Below are 21,087 nucleotides of genomic sequence, written 5' to 3' on the forward strand. Positions count from 1 at the left end.
TATGTTGGAAATGGTCATTGAGATGGCTCAGTGGAGAAGGAGCTGCCAACCTGGTGATCTGGGTTTGAGCCTGGAGATCCAGGTGGTGGAAGGCAAGAAGCACCTTCTTTAGGTTCTCCTCTGACCTCTGTACCACTACATACAAATAGAAATACAGTTTTAAGCCAGGCAGAGTGGCACACACCTTTGATCTTGGTGCTCAAGAGGCAGAGACAGGTGCAACTTAGTTCAAGGCCAGCTTGGTCAACATAGTGAGTTCCAGGACAGCCAGAGCTACTTGGTGAGACCTGCTCTCAAAAGAAAAGAGAAAGGAAGGATGAAAGAAAGAATAAAAAATGGAAAGGAGAGAGAGAGAAATAAAATTCTTAGGTGTAATTTAAAATCAACTGGAAAAGGCTATGTGTGTCACTGCATACCTGCAATCCCGCATGCAGGGAGTAGCGGCAGGAGAATCAAGAGTTTGCGTTTTCTTGGTGGTGGTGGCGGCGGCGGTGACAGTGGTGGCTGCGCACCCGTTTAATCCCAGCACTCGGGAGGTAGAGGCAGGTGGATCTCTGAGTCTGAGGCCAGCCTGGTCTACAGGGTGAGTTCCAGGACCGCCAGGCTATTCAGAGAAACTCTGTCTCAAAAACATAATAAACAACAATAACAAAAATTGAAGCAGAAACTGTGTTTCAAAAGTAACTGGAGGCAGTGAGAGAGCTTGGCGGGTGAAGAAAGGCACTGGCCGTAAAGCCTGACCTAAGTTCAGTCTCTGGGACCCAAGGAAAGGCGGAAGGAGAGAAGAGACTCCACGGAGTTGTTCTCTGATCTGCGCTTGTGTGGTGAGGCTCGTGTGCCCGAGCACGCACATATGTGATAGCAATAAATAAGCTTTTAAGTTGGGCTGGAGAAATGGCTCGGCAGTTAAGAGCACCTACTGCTTTAGGAGAGAACTTGAATTCAGTTCTCAGCACCAGGGATCCAGGGACCTCTTCTGGTCTCCAAGGGCACCCAACGCACACGTACACACACACACACACACGCACGCACGCACGCACGCACGCACGCACGCACACACACACACACACACAAATACAAATACATGATTTTTAAAATTAATTTAAATGTTTAGGATTTTTTTTTTAAGATTTATGTATTTATTTATATAGCTTGCTGCCAGATCTCACTATAGATGGTTGTGAGCCACCATGTGGTTGCTAGGAATTGAACTCAGGACCTTTGGAAGAACAGCGAGTGTTCTTAACTTCTGAGCCATCTCTCCAGCCCCCAATTTAAATGTTTAAAATTTATTTACATGTAAAATGGGGGAAGAAAGCTTAAAAGTACCTTCGGCAGAAGGTTGTTCAGAGTGGGGCATGGCTGTGAAGTAAGACTTTAAGAGTGGTGAAATACAAGCCTGTGGTGGTGGCTCACACCTTTAATGCCAGCACTTGGAAGGCAGAGTCAGGCAGATCTCTGTGAGTTCAAGCCAGCCTGGTCTACAGAGTAAGTTCCAGGACAGCCAGGGCTACACAAAGAAACAAAAGACCACCCCCCTCAAAAAAGAAAAAGTAATGAAAGACAAAGGCCAGTGTCTGATGGAGAAAGGGTCCTCAGAAGTGGTAGATGTTTTTAACATTTGGCAGAAGTTTTTTAAAAAAATCCCCTTTTGCTGGGCAGTGGTGGTGCTCACCTTTAATCCCAGCAGGCAGAGGCAGGCAGATCTTTAAGTTCAAGGGCAGCCTGATCTACAGAGTGAGTTCCACAACACCTGGGGCTACACAGAGAAACCCTGTTTTGGAAAAATAAAATAAAATAATTAATACACAAATAAAAATCACATCTTATTTATTTTGTGTGTATGTGTACCTGTGCTCAGAGAGGTGAGGGGCTGGGAGGTAGGGCGGTCAGAGGGTGTCTTGTGAGAGTTGGTTCTGTTCTCTCCTATCACATGGGATTTGGGGATCAAGCCCCCGGTTTTCAGGCTTGGTAACAGGCAACCTTTACCATCGAGCTACCTCGCTGTCTTTTCGGGTTTCTAATAATTTACTCCACGGAATACCCACAAAAGCTCTCTGTGTCATTAACCCTGTTTAGAGTTTCAGGACGGTTGGAAGGCTCTCCACAATCACATAATGTGTAAAAAGCGGCACCACCGTGCCTCAAATCTGTCTGCAGGGACATCAGTCTTTAGTAAACTGTATTGGAAATCTGTGTTGGCTCGTTCATAACCTTGTTTATTTGGTGGATAGAGATTACAAAATATTCAGTAGCAAGATAGTGTCTCTCCCTTTTAGAAACTCGAAGTCTAGTAGAAAAGGCAGGTTATGTTCAAAATGATGGCTTTTCGGACTCAGTAAGACAAATAACACATGCTTTCTCTTGTATACCATCTAGATTACACATATAGATATACATATACATACATATACATATATATGTGTGTGTATATATATGGCCTGAAAGGAGAAGGGGGAACTGGTGACTGCTGGAAGAATGAAGGAACCAGTGGAGAGACAAGGGAAGCAGAAGCTAACAAAGGTGACAGCGCAAACATCACATTATTCCCTTTCATGTGCAGACGTCGTGTATTTAAACATATATTTTTATGTATTTTATATGTTACATATATATTTATATATAACAGGAAAGTAGAAAGGATGCATGGATGGAAAAAGGGGTCTGGGTAGGGGGAGGTGATAAGGGAGTGAATTCAACCAAAGCATAATAATATGCACGTATGAAAATAACATGATGAAACCCATTATTTACTCTAATTTTAAAACAGAAATGACAATAAAGAAAATGATGGTGTTTCTTTAAAAGGGCCAGTTTGAGAGTCATTCATACAACATACTCGGAGAGTCTGCTATGTGCTGGGCTCCATGCCAAGCCCTGGGAATAATATTTGAAAGACAAATATGGTACAGTGTAGTTATAATCTAATGGGATAGACAGATACGTACATAATTATGATACGCATAAGGAATCCAGTTATAATAAAGCTATGGAGAAAAGCACACAGGCTGGCAAAAACCGACTCGCATTGGAGGTGGGGACTGAGGCTGGGTAGATTTGAACTCTGAGAGCAGGAAGAAGCACAGAGAGCGTGTGGGGGCTGTTTGGCAGCTTCGTGACTTCTCTGGGGAGTAAAGGTGCTTTGTGCTGCAGCTGGCACACGGGTCAGCTCTCGTTCAATGGGAAGGCTTTAGGTAGAGGGAGGGTTGGGTTGGAGAGATCCTGGAAGCCAAGAAGGCAGTTCTGAGGGAACTGTAGGAGGTCAAAGGGTGAGGAGGACAGGATGCAGAGACCACAGAAGGAAGATGCCAGAGAGGACTGTGAAAGGAGACAAGTCAGAAGCAAAGACAGGAGTGGTGGGCCTGGATGACCTCATGCTGTCCTCAAAAGCCCCGGAGGAGAAGAGGGCTGTGCCTTGGCCCTTTGAAGTAGGCCTCTTCAGACCTAGGAGCTATCAGTGAAGGGTGGAGTGCCTGAGCCAGTGAACCTAGGAGCAACAGGAAAAAAAGAGTACTTGCTGCTCTTGGGAAGGAAAGAATTCTGCTCCCAGCACCCTCAGCAGCGAGGCTCACAGCTCCGGGGGACCTGATGTCCTTTTCTGGTCTCCTCTGGCACCCTCTTTCCTCACATACACATAAACAAAGCAAATAATTTAAAGAAGAAGGGAGAAAAGGCTTGCAGCCACCTAGCTATCCAGAGTGAGGACTTTGTTTGGTGTTGTCTTGGTGAGGGCTTTGCGCGTGCTAACCACTCAGAGGACTCCAGCAGAGAGTTTCTAGAAGCCAACTTTAGCATATGAATGGATCTGTTAGGTCAGCTCTAAGAGAAGAGGATTAATGAGGAAGGCTGGAGTAGGTGGTCCAGTTCTGTAATCCCACTCTGTAACCAAGGAGGTGGAGGCAGGAGGATCAGGACTTCAAGGGCAGCCTCAGCTACACTGCAAGTCCAAGGCCAGCTTTCCCTACAGGAGACTCTGTCTCAAGGAAAGGAAAGGAAGCGTGTTTGAGCTGGGGTGGAGCTCAGCGGCAGAGTATTTGCCTGTTATGTTTGAAGGAGGCCTGGGGTTCTGTCCCCATCATCACCACTCAGTGCATGAGAGGGCTATGTGAAGCTAGCTGCTCCCTCCTCCTCCTCCTCCTCCTCCTCCTCCTCCTTCTCCTCCTCTCCCCATCCCCCTCCCCCCCTCCTCTCCACCCCATATCCAAAACCCTGGAAGCTAGGTGATAACCTGGGCCCAGTCAGGAGTTCAAGGCCAGCTTCAGGTACACAGTGAATTTGAAGCCAGCATGGGTTCCATGAGATTTTTTCTAAAGGAGAAGAATTAGAAGAGGCAGAGGGAGAGGCGCACTCTTGAGTTGAACAGGAATTTAGATTTCTTCACCAGCTACTAGCAGCCTATGAGAACTTGCTCTTCCAACCCCCTGCAGGGGTCGCTGTTGCCTTAGGCTGGGGCCACTGCCTCTGGCTTCAGCCAATTTCTTCTAAGAAAAGTCTTTGCCTGGGTATTTACTGAGTACACACACCCTGGACCTGTTTCCAGCCAAGGGGGCTACAGGATGGCAGTGCTTAGCCAATGGCATTTGGTGGGGGTGGTATAGTGGGCACTGATTTTCTTCTTCTGTTTCTGGGTCACAAGTTTATTATAATAAAAGAAACTGGGTAAATGCTGCCATCTGTGCTGCCCTCAATACACACATACCGGGCCAGCACACACACACACACACCCCAGGTCCCAGACTAGACAGAGGGATTGGAACTGCTTTACAGACACTCCAAGGACTTCACTGACAACCTAGCTCGCTCGCGTTCGCGTGTTTAGTTCCCGCACATCTCTGCACTAGTTCTTCAACATCTCTGCTCAGGATGGTGGGGTGGGCTGCTCCAGGAGGTGAAGACCCCTGAGTCTGTTCTGGGATGAGGGGCCCCTCCAAGCCCACGTCCCTCTATGGGGCTCGGAGCCAAGAGCCCCCGTGAGCCATGGCCTCCAAAGGGCAGCGGTGATTTTTTTTTTCACATAAATATATCGCACTTAAATGAATTTAGACAGCATGACATCAGAGAGTAATTAAATTGGTTTGGGTTGGAATTCCGTTTCCAATTCCTGAGTTCAGGTTTGTAAAAGATTTTTTCTGAGCACCTGCAGGTTTGTGTCTGTGTGTGTGTGTGTGTGTGTGTGTGTGTAAGTATTTTCACTGGAAAGGATTCAAAATTAGAGGGGAAAAAAAACTGGAGCGCACAGGCAGCATTACGCCATTCTTCCTTCTTGGAAAAATCCCTCAGCCTTATACAAGCCTCCTTCAAGCCCTCAGTCAGTTGTGCGGGAGAAAGGGGGCGGTCGGCTTTCTCCTTTCAAGAACGAGTTATTTTCAGCTGCTGACTGGAGACGGTGCACGTCTGGACACGGGAGCGTTTCCACTATGGGACTGGATACAGACACACGCCCGGCGGACTTCAAGACGCTCAGACTGAGGAGAAAGCCCTGCCTGCCGCTGCTGCTGCTGCTGCTGCCACCGCTTCTTCTGAAGACCCGCTCCTTTCATGGTTTTTCCTGCCAAGCCAGAGACACCTTCGCTGCTGCTGCTGCCTTTCTCTGTGGTGTCATTCAGCGGCTGGCCAGAGGATGAGACTCCCCAAACTCCTCACTTTTTTGCTTTGGCACCTGGCTTGGCTGGACCTGGAATTCATCTGCACTGTGTTGGGTGCCCCTGACTTAGGCCAGAGACCCCCAGGAGCCAGGCCAGGGTTAGCCAAAGCCGAGGCCAAGGAGAGGCCACCTCTGGCCCGGAATATCTTTAGGCCAGGGGGTCACAGCTATGGTGTGGGGGCCACCAATGCCAGGGCAAAGGGAAGCTCTGGGCAGACACAGGCCAAGAAGGATGAACCCAGAAAGATGCCCCCCAGATCCGGTGGCTCTGAAACCAAGCCAGGACCCCCTCCCCAGGCTAGGCAGACTGCAGCCCGGACTGTAACCCCAAAAGGACAGCTTCCTGGGGGCAAAGCATCCTCAAAGGCAGGATCTGCCCCCAGCTCCTTCCTGCTGAAGAAGACCAGGGAGCCTGGGACCCCTCGAGAGCCCAAGGAGCCGTTCCGCCCACCCCCCATCACACCCCACGAATACATGCTCTCGCTGTACAGGACGCTGTCCGATGCTGACAGAAAGGGAGGCAACAGCAGCATGAAGTTGGAGGCTGGCCTGGCCAACACCATCACCAGCTTCATTGACAAAGGGCAAGGTGAGGGGGTGGGGTGGGGTGGCAGGGACCCAGGTGGGGCATTTGCAGAGACTCAGGAGTTCTAAAATCCTGGCGGACGCAGCTGGGGGAGAGTGTATGCTTCAGCTTAGGGTGGGAATCTGGGGTTTATCTCACAGATACCAGATCCAGTCCTAGGGGCATGTAGGTACCACCAGGGCCAACTTCTGCAAGGTGCAGAATTGGGCACTAAAGAGCAGAGAGGAGCCATGACCTGCCAGCCAGATACTAGACTCCAAGGCCCGCTCTTGATTACTGGGTCATGCTCTGTGCCTTGTGTGGGTTGGCTGAGGTTTCTAAGTTCCAGGTTTTTCTCATATAGCAGAGAGAAAGAAACTTTAGGTCCCCGTGGTTCTGCAACTTTGCCCTCAGATAGGGGGCAAAGGGGCAGATTATGTGAAGACAGAGGAGGCAGCTGACCTAGGGTCTAACTCACACTGTGACTGGAGAACGCCCCTTCCCTCCGGGGGTCTCTCTGCCTATGTGTGTACTACGTGGGTGTTGGGCTGGGTGCGGTGAGAGCGTTTTTGGATGGGAACACCTTGTGTCCTAGCCTAACACGTGCCGTTTTCGTCAGCAACCCAGGAGAGTTCTTGTCCTCCTTGCTTCTCCGGAGCTCTGCCCACCCAGTGATAAGGGCCGTTCCTCTCCACTTGCTGTGTCCCCAGCAAATCCCTTCCCTTCTGAGTCTCAGGGTCTCCACAGCGCGGAGATAGTTGGGCTGCGAGCTGGCAGCCGGTGAAGTTTCTCGCAGCTCTGGTTCTGAGTCTTGGGACTTTGGCTGGCAGGGTGGGGGAGGGGCCAGAAAGTGGGAGAGGCTCCTCATTAGAGCTGGTCGGTGGGGGAAGGACAGGGGTGGGGGAGGTCCAGAGGCAGCAGGTCTGGCAGAGGTGGGGGAGGTGGCCTGGCTGCCTGCCCAGCCAGGGAAAGCTGTGACCCCTCTAGGGCTCATAAAATAAGTCCTCCTGTCCCCCCCAGCACTAAGGGAGCTTAGGGAGGGGGAGATGGAGAGTTTAAAGGCCTAATTAGTTACCTTCTAGAGCAATATTTGAATGTTCCCTAATGGCATATTGGCATTTAGGAAGGAGGGCATGCTGATTCAGAGATACCACTGAGCTTACACACACACACACACACACACACACACACATACACAGCTTTATAGTTTATACACATGGTGAATAAATCACATACATGCACACATCTATATGGCATTATATTTCAAGTATTCACATAAGCCCAACTGTGCTTACAGATGCCAATAGCATCTACATTACCTTCTATACACTCACGAACCCAACACACACACACACAACACTCATGTTCGCAAAACCGTTACGCTGGGGACTGGGGAAGCTGAGTTGCAGACCCGCTTTGCTCTGAATCTGCTGCGTGGCCTGCCTCAGTTTACTCCGCATCTGTGCCCTGCCGTAACAAGAGCACTAAGCTCTTTAAGAGGGAAGAAGCTCAGAATGGAGTCTTAAAGTTCCAGGCTGCAGTTCTCTTTCTGTTTCCCCCTAGCTGGATGACACTGAATGAGTCCTCTAATTGACTCGGCGCTCCAGGGTCCTCCTTGGGAAAAGTGGGTGATTTAAACGTGCGCACCGCCTGCCTGACTTGCGGGAGACCATCCTGCTGGCTCGCGGCTGGGGTGGGCACTGGTAGAAAGCAGCTCTAAGGCTAACGACTCTAATGATACATATTTCTACTCAAGCACCGCGGCACGCCACACGCCTACCTCCATTTGGAAAAGGGCTCTCGGTTTGGGTGTTGGCTTCGGCCGTAGCGCGGGGGGAAGAGGTTGGAGAATTCTCTCTCGAGTGGGAGAGAGCTGGGTCCTCTCTGGAGGCCCAGAGGTGGGAGGCTGTCTTGGTGAAGTGACAGGGATTAACTCCTGGCTGTTTTCTCTAGATGACCGCGGCCCTGTGGTCAGGAAGCAGAGGTACGTGTTTGACATCAGTGCCCTGGAGAAGGATGGGCTGCTGGGGGCTGAACTGCGGATCTTCCGGAGGAAGCCCTCGGACGTGGCCGCGCCGGCGGTCCCCGGCAGCGGGCGGGCCGCCCAGCTGAAGCTGTCCAGCTGCCCCAGCGGCCGGCAGCCGGCAGCCCTGCTGGATGTGCGCCCCGTGCCAGGCCTGGACGGGTCTGGCTGGGTGGTGTTCGACATCTGGAAACTCTTCCGAAGTTTTAAGAACTCGGCGCAGCTGTGCCTGGAGCTGGAGGCCTGGGAACGGGGCCGGGCCGTGGACCTCCGTGGCCTGGGCTTTGAGCGGGCTGCCCGGCAGGTCCACGAGAAGGCCCTGTTCCTGGTGTTTGGGCGTACCAAGAAGCGGGACCTGTTCTTTAATGAGATTAAGGCCCGCTCTGGCCAGGATGACAAGACTGTGTACGAATACCTGTTCAGCCAGCGGCGGAAACGGCGGGCCCCCCTGGCCAACCGCCAGGGCAAGCGACCCAGCAAGAACCTCAAGGCTCGCTGCAGTCGCAAGGCCTTGCACGTCAACTTCAAGGACATGGGCTGGGACGACTGGATCATCGCGCCCCTGGAGTACGAGGCCTTCCACTGCGAGGGGCTGTGCGAGTTCCCCCTGCGCTCCCACCTGGAGCCCACCAACCACGCGGTGATCCAGACCCTCATGAACTCCATGGACCCGGAGTCCACACCCCCCACCTGCTGTGTGCCCACGCGGCTGAGTCCCATCAGCATCCTCTTCATCGACTCGGCCAACAATGTGGTATACAAACAGTACGAGGACATGGTCGTGGAATCCTGCGGCTGCAGGTAGCAGCGCCCGCCCTCTGTCTTCCGGGGTGGGCCGTCCAGAGAGAACCCCTCCGTCCGCTCCTGGAATCACAGAGGGGTTGGGAAGCCGCGTCTGCAATATCCCGGCAGCCTGCAGGGCAGGGTTTCAGCAGCCTTGCTCTCTGGGGGTGAGCTGGGCCAAAGGGTGCTCCGCCTGAAGATCCCTGCCCGAGGAAGAGACTCTCAGTGGGACTGAGGCCCAGAGCAGCAGAGGTGCCTTCTCTCCTGTCTGGGCGTCCTCAGTTTCCAGACTCTGCAGAGAAGCTGGAGCTGTAAGGCAAGCGCTTCCTGGGAGAGCCGCAAGTGCCATACCCTCTCTGAATCACCTTTGTGCCTGGTGACTTCCCGCCCCTAGGGCAGATGAGATGTTCATTGCCGGGGCTGGGCAAGAAGGGGAAAGGACTTGGGCAGGGGTGAAGAGTACGAGCCTATTAGACTGTTAGATTAAAATGTACATGGATGAGATAAAAAGCTGAATCTTCATGCCTAAAATTGTGGCAGATTTCTTCTTTACTCCAGGGGACCCCGGCCTTTAGAGGAATTGCTACCCCTGAGAGTGAAGGTAGGTTGCCTCAGGTATAAACTGTTTCCCAGGCTTGGACTTCACCCCCGACTCCTGGGAACTGAAGCAGAATGGGGCAGAGAGTACATACATCTGGTCAGGGCCAGGGCTCACCTCTAACCCCATTCCTGATCCTTCCAAAGGCGCATTGGTCCCCAGCTCCTTCTACTCCATTGGGGCCTAGCAAAGAGCTAGAGTTTTACATTCCTTAATCAAGCTCACTGTCTCCAAAATGAAGCCTTGGGCGGGGGGGGGGGGGTGCTGGGGAGGCTTGATTTTTTAAAAAATCGTCTCTACTTCATTCGCCAGCATCTGCCCAATCCCGTTCCCCACTCTCAATCACAGAGTCCACTGGGCCTCATTTAAAGGGCCCTCTACTTTTTTCCATGGAGGCATCTGGCTGCCAAGGCTGTCCGACTCCCTGTGGTGGTGTCTCGTTTCTGCCACTGGCCACTGTTCCTCGCAGGATGGGGCATGGTCTGGCCTGGGACCCCACTGCTCTCTGACGCTGTGTGAAGACAGCGCTTCACTGTTCGCTCAGCTTGGAGGCAGAGGCGGAGCCCCCCCCTTTTACATTTCACATTATATAAGTACGTAATTACACACAAAATCATTGATCTCCCTGCTGACCTCAGGCAGACAGAAAATGCCAGGCACATCCTCACAGGGCTTCCCGCTCGGAACTTGGCCCACAGTAAATGCTCACTTCCTTTTCTTAGCTAGAATCTTTGGAGAGGTGGAGGGCATGACTTTTGGAGAGGACAGTCCTCTCTGATGGGGAAACTTAGCCACCTGGATCTCAGAGTGGGGGGTGAGGGCTATGTGGCTCAAGGCCAGACTCTACCTGGCTAAAGAGAGACTCAAGGACCAGGAGAAGTCCAAGTCGCTGGTTCCCACCCAGAGGGCCTCAAAATTTTCCCCACCTCTCTCCAGCTGGGTCTTTGATTCCCAAGGCTCCCCGCCAAAGCTGTCTCAAGAGTAGGGATCCCTGCCGAACAATGGGCAGGTCTTGTGTCCTTTCCCTTTGGGTTGTCAGGACCTGAAGCAAGAGCCCAGGGCAGTGGCAGCTTCCTTTTAAGCTGTCTCCTTGGTATGGAGGCCATTACCTGTCCCAGAGGAGCCAGGCTGAGTCTGGAACTGAGTTCTCTCTGGCTAGGCTTCGTTGTGTTTGGCTAGTCGTGAGCCTGGGAGCTCTGGAAGTAAACAAAAGAGCTGCCACAGCAGACAGAGGCCTGGTGTGTGAGAGGGAAGGAGCCCGGAGGAAGGCCCTGGCAAGGCCAAGGAGACAACTGCGGTTAGAGGGAGAGCAGTGTAGGAGCGAGGTGGCTAGAAAACCCGTGGGCAGCACGAAAGGGTCGCAGGTGGTGCTGGCTGCCCTGGGTACCTATTTCCTGGGCCATGTGGCTCTTGTTTCTTGGACAGTTCTCCCAGCCTTCGCTCCAGCAAGACATCACTTGAGTCACAGAACTCTTCCTGCTGAAGGGCTAGGCTGTGAGAGAATGGTCACAGCTCTGGCTGGACACCCCAACAGCTTTCTTTCCCACACCAACCTGCCCTGGAACTTTTTTTTCTCCCCTTCACCCAACTCTAAGGTCTGATCTGACCACGGAGAGTGGCAAGAGCCCTTCCCTCCCAACCTTCAGATCGGGGCCATGGCATCCTTGGAGAATTCTCTCCCCCAGCACCACATCTGGCTGCAGCCACAGGGTGTTGTGCACTTGTGTACTGCATTAGTGCTCAAAAGGCTTACTGGAGAGGGCTCGTTTGGTAAAATACTTACCATACAAGCGTGAAGACCCGAGTTTTCATCCCCAGCACCTGAATAAAATCCAGAGCACAGCAGCACCTGTCTTCCATCCCAGAGCGAGGTAGGCAGAGGCAGATCCCTGGAGCTCGCTGACCAGTCTGCCTAGAGAAATCACTGAGCTCCGGGTTCAGTGAGAGACCCTGCCTCAAGCATAAGATGGAGAGTAACCAAGGAAGATACCAGACATTATCAACCCGTGGCCTGTGCGTGAATACACACAGCACACATATGCACACACAAAGGTACATGTGCGCCTGGATGCTCAAGCGCACACATACACACACAGACAATTCAGGCTTTCTGTTTACACTCTCCATTCCATAGTTGCCCCGCTCTGAAGGGTTCAAAAGGTTGTGCAGCTTCAAGCTTCAGTTTTGTCTTCTTCTGTCAGTTGTAAGCCTTGGGGGCTGCAGAGATGACTCAGTGGTTTAGAGCAATTGCTGCCCTTGCCAGAGGACTTGAGTTCAGTTCCCAGCACCCACATCGGGGGCTAATAACCCACCTGTGATTCCAGCTCCAGGGGATCCAAAGCCCCCTCCTCTGTGGGTACTTGCACACAGGTGTGAATACACACACGAGTATGGGAGCACACACACACACACACACACACACACACACAAACACACAAACAAAAATAAATCTTAAAAACAAGTTACAGGCCTTGAACAAAAGACAGACACTGCCATGCAGCCAGCTGCCCTACAACGACCTATGTTGTAGGCTGGTCCTTGGCTTTTAGGGATTGTAGGTATGTATCGCCATGTCCATCTTGGTTCCTCATTTGAGAAAGGGAAGAAGGAAAGGAATGAATGAAGAAAAAGAAAAAAGAAAAGGGGGCCAAAGCCAGCTGTGAGGATAGGAAAGACACTCAGGCCAGGAGAGTAAGTGGCACAAAGATAGCACTCAGTGAATGTTAACTATTTTGCCTTAAATTGACCTAAGCAGGAAGTATAAGGACTGTTTGTGCATGTGTGTGGTCCTCATGGTGAAGCTCTGGCTATCCTGCCACTCATTCTGTAGCTCAGGATGGCGGTGATCTCACAGAGATCTGCCTGCCTCTGCCTCCCTGGTGCAGATTAAAGGTGTTCACCACCACGTCCCAGATCCTAAGAGGACCATTGACTTCTGTTGTAGATAGGAAGCTGATACCCAGGGGAGTGGCAAAGTGGCCAGCACACATCTGCAGATCTCCCCATTCTTATACCCACTCTTCCGAGCCTTGAGTCCACTGACCCCTGTCTTGGCCAGCAATGGAGTCACCTCCCTGGCTTGGCTCCCTGGCCCCAAAATTGTCTCCTTAGGGACACACCATGCTGTTAGTTCCTTGGGAAAAATAGCAGAGCAGAGTTTAGGGCAGGAAACATGAGAGGCCCAGAGGGGAGGAAAGAAGGGAGGCTTCCAGCACTGCGCTCGGCATCGCCGGGCCCTTTCCACATCCTGTGTCCCAGGGTCACAACAGGAGAAACAGCTTGCCCAGGACTGGGACAGACAACCTCAGCAAGCCTTACAGCCTTCATTCCAACTCAGCTGGCTCTCCTGTGCTGGAGCACAGCAGGGCTAGTCACATGAATGGGAATTAGGGCGTTCCAACCCTGGTTCTACCACTGTCCAGCTACGTGGTGCAGGCCAATTTATTCAGCCTCTCCAAGCCTCAGTTTCCCAATCTGTAAAAAAAGGTGTAATACAAAAGTTATAAGTCGGGGGCTTGAGAGATGACTCAGCTATTGAAAGTACTTGCTGCTCTTTCAGAAGGCCTGTTTGGCTCCCAGGTCCCATGCAGCAGCCCACAACCATCTGTAACTCCATTTCCAGAGGAGTCAACACCCTTCTGTGGTCTCTATGGGTACCATCCATACATGTGGTAACATACATGTGGTGCATATACATACATAAGAGGAAACACACACATGACATAAAGATATATGAATTTTGAAAAATTATAAGTCCTTAGATTCAGCATACAAGGGTACTTATTCACCATTTTTTGTTTGTTTTTTACTTTGTTTTTCGAGACAGGGTTTCTCTCTGTAGCCTTTGCTGTCCTAGACTCACTTTGTAGAGCAGGCTGGCCTCGAACTCACAGAAACTTGTCTGCCTCTGCCTTTCAGAGTGCTGGGATTACAGGCGTGTGCCACCATGTCCAGATCCATTTCATTAATTTTTGATCTAGTCATCCATTCATTGATTAATGAATAGTTATTTGAAGGTCTAGTCAGGCACAGACACTGTACTGTTGGAGTGTTGGGATAATGAAGTCAGAGGCACTGAAAATGTTTACCAAGGGCTTGTCATGTGCCCGGTTCTTGTATTAGCACTTTATGGAACATTTCATACTTACAATGATCTCAAGGTTCACACATAAATGGAAAAGAAAACAAGGAACCTAAAGTGTGTTGGGACAAGGGAGGCTGGATGAGAGTAGATGAAATAGAACAGGAAAGAAAAAACTTATTCATTTATATCCATGAAACTACCTCCATAACTAAGTGTCTAGGATATAAAGAAAATTGTGGCTTCACCAACTTCAGATTGAAAGGAAATGGCATTGTAGGTGGTTGTGAAGCTTGTAGAGTTAATGTAGTAAAACATGGCTGCCTGAATGCTAATACAAGTAGGAGCTTCAGGACTGGGATGACAGGTCATGGTTCAGAGATGTAAAAGCCTAGCCTGTGCATGACATGACTCCGGGGTTAAACCCCAACACTGCAAAAATAAATAAAAAAAAAAAAAAAAAGGAAAACAGTGTTCGTTATATATCATCACAGCTGGATTTGTTTTAGAGATTTTCTGACTTTTAAGAGACAGGGTCTCACTTTTGTTTCTATGGCTCAAGAACATTGCAGAAGAGGAGGGGCATAAAGATTTTTAAAGCTGGGGTATCAGGAAGTCTGATGGGAAACAGTCTTTCCTAGATATGTTTGCATAAAAAGGCCAAAACAATAGAAATGTTATTGGATATTTCTCATAAAAAATGAAAGTTTCATAGGTTTAAAAAAAAAAAAAAAGAGACAGGGTCTCTCTGTGTAGCTCTGGCTGTCCTTGAACTTACTATGTAGACCTCGAAGTCTACATAGTAAGGCTGGCCTCAAAGTCACAGAGATCTGCCCCCCGAGTGCTGGGACTAAAGGCATCGCCACAGAAGATGCGATAGTGAGAGGCCTAGAGATACTGTCTTAAGGGACTGAGCTGGAGAGACTAGAGCTATAAAGACGGGGTAGGAGGAGAAGAGCAGCGTGAGGAGACACTGGGGACTTCAGGACTTCTGTCAGTAGAAGAGATGCAGTCAGAACATGTCGTTCCAGAGGCTAGAACAGTGCACCGAGACATGCAAAGACAATTGTTGCTGCATGGGACAGGGGCAGTACTACATCCCTTCATCCTCAGTTCTCACAGCTGACCCTACGACGTAGCTGCTATAACTTTCATTCTGTAGGACGATACTGTTCCCTAGGGAGACTCTGGAATGCTTTTTTCTTTCTTCTCTTCTTCCTCTTCCTCCTCTCTTCTCCTTCTCTCCTTCTCCTCTTCCTTCTTCTTCCTCTTCTTTGAGATGTAGCTCTGACTGTACTGGAACTCACTCTGTAGACTAAGCTGGCCTTAAACTCAGAGAGATCCACTTGCTTCTGCCTCCTGAGTGCTGGGATTAAAGGCTTTTGCTACCACCTCCTGGCTGCTTTTATTTTTTTTAAGACCATGAATTACTTCTGAAAAAAATTTATTGGTGTCTGTTCAATGCACATGGGTTTCATAAAGACATTTTAGTAAAAATATATAATGTGCCTTGAGAGTATTAGTCTGTCCCCTGGTGTTTGTGTTGAGACAAGATTTCAAACTGCACTGGTCCAGACAGACCTTGAACTCAGAGCAAGCCTGATGGCTTCCTTGGGGCTGGGATTATGAGCATGTTGAGGTAAGGTACTGATCCTCTACGGCCATGAAGAGCTTGTATATGACTTGGGAAACTGGAACTGGAAGTAGAGCAACCTCAGGGAGACAAGGAAGTAGAAAGGGCTTGTTGAGGGTTGCATGACACGGAGGTTGAAGGAGAACACTAGCAGAGAGGCCATATGAACAAACAAACAAATTACCGAGTGGAGAAAGCAAATACTTCATCCCTAAGCCTTTTAACTTAAAGCCGGGCACGGTTGCATGTTTGTAGCCCAGCTACTCAGGAGGCAGAGGCAGGCAGATCTCTGAGTTCAAGGCCAGCCTTATCTACAAAGTGAATTCCAGGGCAGCCAGAGCTACACAGAGAAACCCTGCCTGGAAAAACAAAAATAAACAAATAAATAAAGACAAGAACCAAAAAACCACACCGTGAAAGCTCTGTGTGTTGGCCCACACCTTTAATTCCAGTACTCGGGAAGCAAAAGCAAGAGGATCTCTGTGATTGTGAGGCCAGCTTGGTCCACATAGACAGTTCTATGACAGGCATGACTACAGAGAGAGAGAGACCCTGTCTCAAACCACAAATAAAAAACTATGGCGAGGCAAGAAAGATGCTTTAGTGCATAAAAAGAATGCATTGTGCAATCCTAACAACCCAGGTTTTGTCCCTGAAGCCCACATAATGATGCCAGTGTGCTTTACATCACGTACAAAAATCAACTCAAAACTGGTGACTTCAGCATTCAGGAGGCGGGGCCAGACAAGTCTGTACGTTTGGAACCTGGCTTATCCACACAGAGTGAGACCTGTTTCAATACAAGAAAAGCTTATTGAAGACTTAAAACATTAGACCTGAAACTTAAAATCTACTGGATAAAAATTCCCTGCAATTGGTCTGGGTAATATTTCTTCAACCTTTTTCTTTTTTTTTTAATTTAAATTTTTATTTCATGTGCATTGATATTTTCTCCCAAAAAGAGATATAATTGACCTGTAGGCATAAGGAAAAAAATACTTCATCATTAGTAAGCAGGGAAGTGCAAATTGAAAGCACAGTAAGACATCACATCCGTGAGGCTGGACATTATAACCAGTGTTGAGGAAGTGAAGAAAAGGAAACACTTGCAATACTGTAGGTAGAAATATAAATTAGATTAGACACTGAGACAGGGGGAAAACCCCACAAACACTTAAACGCAGAATTAGGTAATCTACTACAGGCCATCTATCTATAGGTAATAAAATCAGTATTCACATGTTCATACAGCATTAATCACAATCACCAACACATAAAGTCAATAATGTAAGCATCCATCAACTGATGGAGAAAGAAAATGTTTACATACTGTTCAGCCAGACAAAAAGAGGAAAATTCTGTCTATTGGGACAGTACGCACGGAGCTGGAGGGCACTGTTAAGTCAGTCAGGCACACAAATTCATCACCTAAAACTTTTCAACTCAGAGGTGAACAGCAAATGGTGGCTATCAGCAGTTTAGGGGGAGGTTGAGATGTTGGTCAAAGGACACAAAATTTTAGTTAGAAAGGAGGAATAAATTCAAGAGACCTACTACATTTTAGTGACTATAGTTAATAAGTGTTCTTTCTCCACACCCACCTACCCACACACACACATATATATATATATACACACACTTTGTATATATACATACCCTTCTTTTTTTTTTTTTTGAGGCATTTTCTGTGTGTAGCCCTGGCTACCCTGGAACTCACTATGTAGAGCAGGCTGGTCAAACTCAGGGATCTGCCTGCCTCTGCCTCCTGAGTGCTGAGATTAAAGGTATGTGCTGCCATTGCCTGGAGTGTTTTACTTTTTGAATAATATATTTTTTAATATACCACTTAAAGAGTATTTTTTCAACACATGAACATATATGCTAATTAGCCTGTTATGGGAAGCCCACCATAGATGAAAACTTAGACACAATTTATTGGCAATTGAAAATCTTTATTCCACTCAGCCAGGATTACACTCAGATATTTAGATCCTAAGTATAGCACTGAGTGGTCAGAGCATGGGTCTTTTTTTAAAGCAGAAATCATGTCCTAGGCTTCACATAAGCAAGAATTTAACAAAAGCTAAGATAAGCAGTTAGCTGGGGGAGGAGGTTTGCACAGAGGCAGTTTAACGGAAGCTAAAAGAGATTAGCTACGGTATCTTGACCTTGGGGTCCTAAGATAGAGCTGGGTAACTTTCCACAGTATTCTTCATCAAGGAAATCAAGTTCTAGTCAAACTGAAATGGCCTCAGCAAGAATACAAGATGGAGGATACAAGATGCACTGTCTTGCCTGTCACAAGCTTAATTTAGTCATTCTACATGTAAACATTTTTAAACTACAAACTTGAAAAATACACAGAATTTTGCCAGATTTGCTGGCAGTTGGGAAGCAGAGGTAGTTGATTCTCAGTGAGTCCCAGGCTAGCCACAGCTACATAGTAAGACCTGCTCAAAATAACCAAACAAAATTGAGAGACAGGGAATTAGTGTCAGAGGTTTGTAATCCCAGCATTTGGGAGGAGATGGAGGCAGGGAGGATGAGGACTTGAAGGCCAGCCTCAGCTACATAGCGCCTGAGGTCAGCCTGGGCTACATCAGATTTTGTTCACAACACACACACAGAGCGAGAAAGCAAGAGACAGAGAGAGAGAACACTTTGGATCCTGTCTTACATGCCTGTCCCTCAGTTAGGTTTTATCTGGCCAAACTGGCCAAGTCCTTGCCCATACTATTTGTATTCATTATTTATTGGTTCTTTCACATAAGTTTTTATTTTTTTCACGAGTTGTCTACCCATACTTGTTCCACCAGCTCACGAGTTCCACAGAGTTACCAACACCTTTCTGGTGTTGGTATGCTGGATACATAACTGATTAATACTCAGTGCGTCTTTATTGACTGGGTGGACCGGAAGTGCTTCAACCGCTAGCTCTTGGCTCCTGGTCAGTCCCTGAAACTGCAATGTCTTCCCTTTCCTACTTCTCTTGGTTCTTCAGCCAAGACCATCCATTCTCCCATCCCCACAGGGAACTCCTCTCATCCTTCCTTCTCCTCAATTACTTTTTATTTTCAAGACAGGGTTTCTCTGTGTAGCCCTGGCTGTCCTGGAACTCCCTTTGTGGACCAGGCTGCTTCAAACTCACAGAGATCCACCTGCCTCTGCCTGCGGGAGTGCGTGCGCCACCACGTCCGGCTGTTCATTCATTCATTCTTTGCTATCAGCATTCAAGATGCTCTCATCAACTAGCCAACCACAAGCCACGGGCTCCTCCTGGGCCAGGCGTCGGGTCAGCCCGTGGCAACCTCCTGGCTTTCCGAGACCGCGGTCCACGGCTGTCAGACTGCTCGGGCTCCGTTTTAACCGCCTTGTACCTTCCCGTCCCGTGGGCTGAGGGCGGGGTCAGGGAAGGAATGGCTGCCGCGGGGCTGCCGAAGGCTGAGGGGGGTGTGAGGGGCCGGCTCCAGGCGGCGGTGTGCGGGGAGAACGCGAGCCCTTGTGACGCGCAGCCGGGGACGGAAGACCGGCGAGGAGCCGCGCGCCCCGAACCCCCTTCAGATCCACGGCAGGAAAACCGCGGGTTCGCAGCGCGACCTCTACGCCCGCGCCGCCCGAGCCCGGCTACCTCGGAGGAGAGGACGGCGTCCTGAGGGGGTGGTGACGCTCGGGATTCCGGAAGCCCACCCTTCACCCGGAAATGATTGTGGAGGAACATGGCGTTGCTGGTGCGAGTCCTTGTGAGTGCAGGGATACTTTTCTATACACGCACGCGCGTCTTCAGTTTGGGCTTGGAGAGGGCGGGGCGGGAGGAGCGGGGGATAAGTTGGGGAGCCTGTGCGGTAGCTCGGTTGCGTGGTCTCCTTTCCGCAGGGAAACTGAGGCAGCCTCCCACTTCTCCCTCCCCCTCATTTGGCCTTGGCTCCTCCACCTTTTTAGAAGGTAGTGACCTCGCATCTTTAGGTGATGAGGATCGCTCCTTGGGAGGAGAGCACGTGGGTCACTGACTGGAGTCGGGAGCGCTGAGTGGGGAGGGGGTTCTAGTTCATGTCTGTCACAAGGGTGACCTTGAGTAAGGGAGTCCCAGGTCCATGTCAAAACTGAGGACATTTGTCTTCTTGCAGTCCCTTTGGCTTCTGAGGTTCTTTTAGTTTGTTTTAGAGATTTTACATGATTTTTTACTTGTCTAGTTCGGTGACATACAGAAGTCATCAGAGCAAAGCTTCAGGAGAAACGGCTTTGACTTTGCCCAGCATAGCATTTGGCAAAACCTAACAGTTGTTGAAGGCGTGAAGGAATGAATGGATAGATGAAGGTGCGAAGATTTCTACACTCTCTGTAGTCCCTCAGGGTAGCTCTGTCCATGTCCCTCCTGAGATTTGGCCTTAAATGGCCTCGAGAGTCACTCCGACTTCTAGGGATGGTTAAGAAAATGACAGTGACAGGGGATCTGGTGTCTAGTCACGAAGGGGTGGGACAGTTTGTAATTGTAGTCAGGTATTTGCGGAGCTTGGTCAAGGGCACTGTTATATGTATTTTACATGTGTTTGGTCATTTTATATGTGACTCACTAACTTATGTTCCTTGCCACTTTAACAAAGCGCGGAAAGCCCCAAGTGCCGCTCAGGAAGTTTTGTTTGAGGCCTGTTCTTGTTGCCCAAAGGGTTCAGTTGCTGAAGTGAATTACAGATGCTAAGGCAGAAGTGGAATTAAGATCTGAGGATGGCTGAGGAAATGGCCACTGCCCTGTTGTAAATTATTTATGTGCGCACATGTGCGACCGTGTGTGTGTGTGTGTGTGTGTGTGTGTGTGTGTGTGTAGTAAGGGTTAAATCCAGGCCCTCATGCATGCTAGGTAAGGAATTTTATGCTGAGCTCTAAATTATTTTCTAAGGTAGATACTTTGGGGAACTAGAAGACAAATTATTGGGCTAGAGGCCTGACCACCCCCTTTTGCCTTGGAGATTAGCGAACAGCTCTTAAATTTCTTGTTCCTAAGGAGTATTACCGGTTCATTTCTTCTTTGCTGGTAGTGTCCATAAAAACCACCTCCCATTTACTCTCTAGTAATTGAGCCTGTTTTTCTATTTCCTGTTTATCTTACTGTACAAAATGCCTGACTGGATAGGAACCCTGAGGTCATCTTATACATTGTAACAGAACTTGATGAAGCTATAGAGACTTTCCCAGAGTTCCCAGCGACAGCTCCCTGGGAAAAGGCAGCCAGAAGACCTGAATTTTATCCCAAGGATTCACAAGGGAGCAGAGAACTCCCGCAGGTTGCTGTTGAACCTCCATATTCAATGTGGCATGTGTGCCCAGGCATGTGCACACCCACACACATAAATAACTGGGATTCCTGAGTTCAAGGCTAGCCTGGTTTACAGGCTACAGGGTGAGTTTCAGGTCAGCAAAGCTACATAAAAACCCTGTCTAAAAAAAAAAAAAGAAGGAGGGAAGGAAGAAAATCTGACCCCAGATTTTTAAAAATCAGTGAATTGTTAGGTTTGGTCAGACAGTGAATAATGAAAGCTTTATTTCTGTGATGATAATGATTTCTTCTTTCTCTTTTGAGACAGTGTCTCAAGTATCCCAGGCTGGACTTGAACTTTGATTCTCCTTCACCTCTTCAGTGCTGGGACTACAGGAGTGCACCACTATGTCTGGTTTATGTGGTGGGAGAAATGGAACCCAGGGCTTTGTACAGGATTACATCCCATAGTTAAGGTTCATAATTAACTAATTAATTTTGTTTTTTTG

The 21,087-nt window shown here is 49.1% G+C and overlaps 2 protein-coding genes across 4 annotated transcripts in view; both read left to right on the plus strand.

Annotated features, from left to right (window-relative positions):
- The first annotated feature begins 5,227 nt into the window (after positions 1-5,227).
- Positions 5,228-9,546, plus strand: Gdf5 (growth differentiation factor 5). Its single transcript, XM_021640545.2, has 2 exons — positions 5,228-6,233; positions 8,163-9,546. Exons 1-2 carry the CDS (start codon positions 5,621-5,623, stop codon positions 9,035-9,037), a joined length of 1,488 nt encoding a protein of 495 aa, XP_021496220.1. The 5' UTR covers positions 5,228-5,620; the 3' UTR covers positions 9,038-9,546.
- A 9,359-nt stretch (positions 9,547-18,905) lies between these two features.
- LOC110550542 (ubiquinol-cytochrome-c reductase complex assembly factor 1) overlaps positions 18,906-21,087 on the plus strand; it is a 79,693-nt gene continuing 77,511 nt past the window's right edge. For 2 of the 3 annotated variants that reach the window (XM_021640483.2, XM_021640484.2), the window contains exon 1: positions 18,906-19,067. In XM_021640483.2, the coding sequence (XP_021496158.1) occupies positions 19,044-19,067 (24 nt within the window). In that variant the 5' untranslated portion in view covers positions 18,906-19,043. Of the gene's footprint in view, positions 19,111-19,388; positions 19,390-21,087 lie in introns of all 3 variants that reach the window. The other variant, XM_060382986.1, reaches the window with a different exon arrangement.

The sequence above is a fragment of the Meriones unguiculatus genome, chromosome 4 (genome assembly GCF_030254825.1).
Source record: "Meriones unguiculatus strain TT.TT164.6M chromosome 4, Bangor_MerUng_6.1, whole genome shotgun sequence".
Classification (NCBI taxonomy): Eukaryota; Metazoa; Chordata; class Mammalia; order Rodentia; family Muridae; genus Meriones; species Meriones unguiculatus.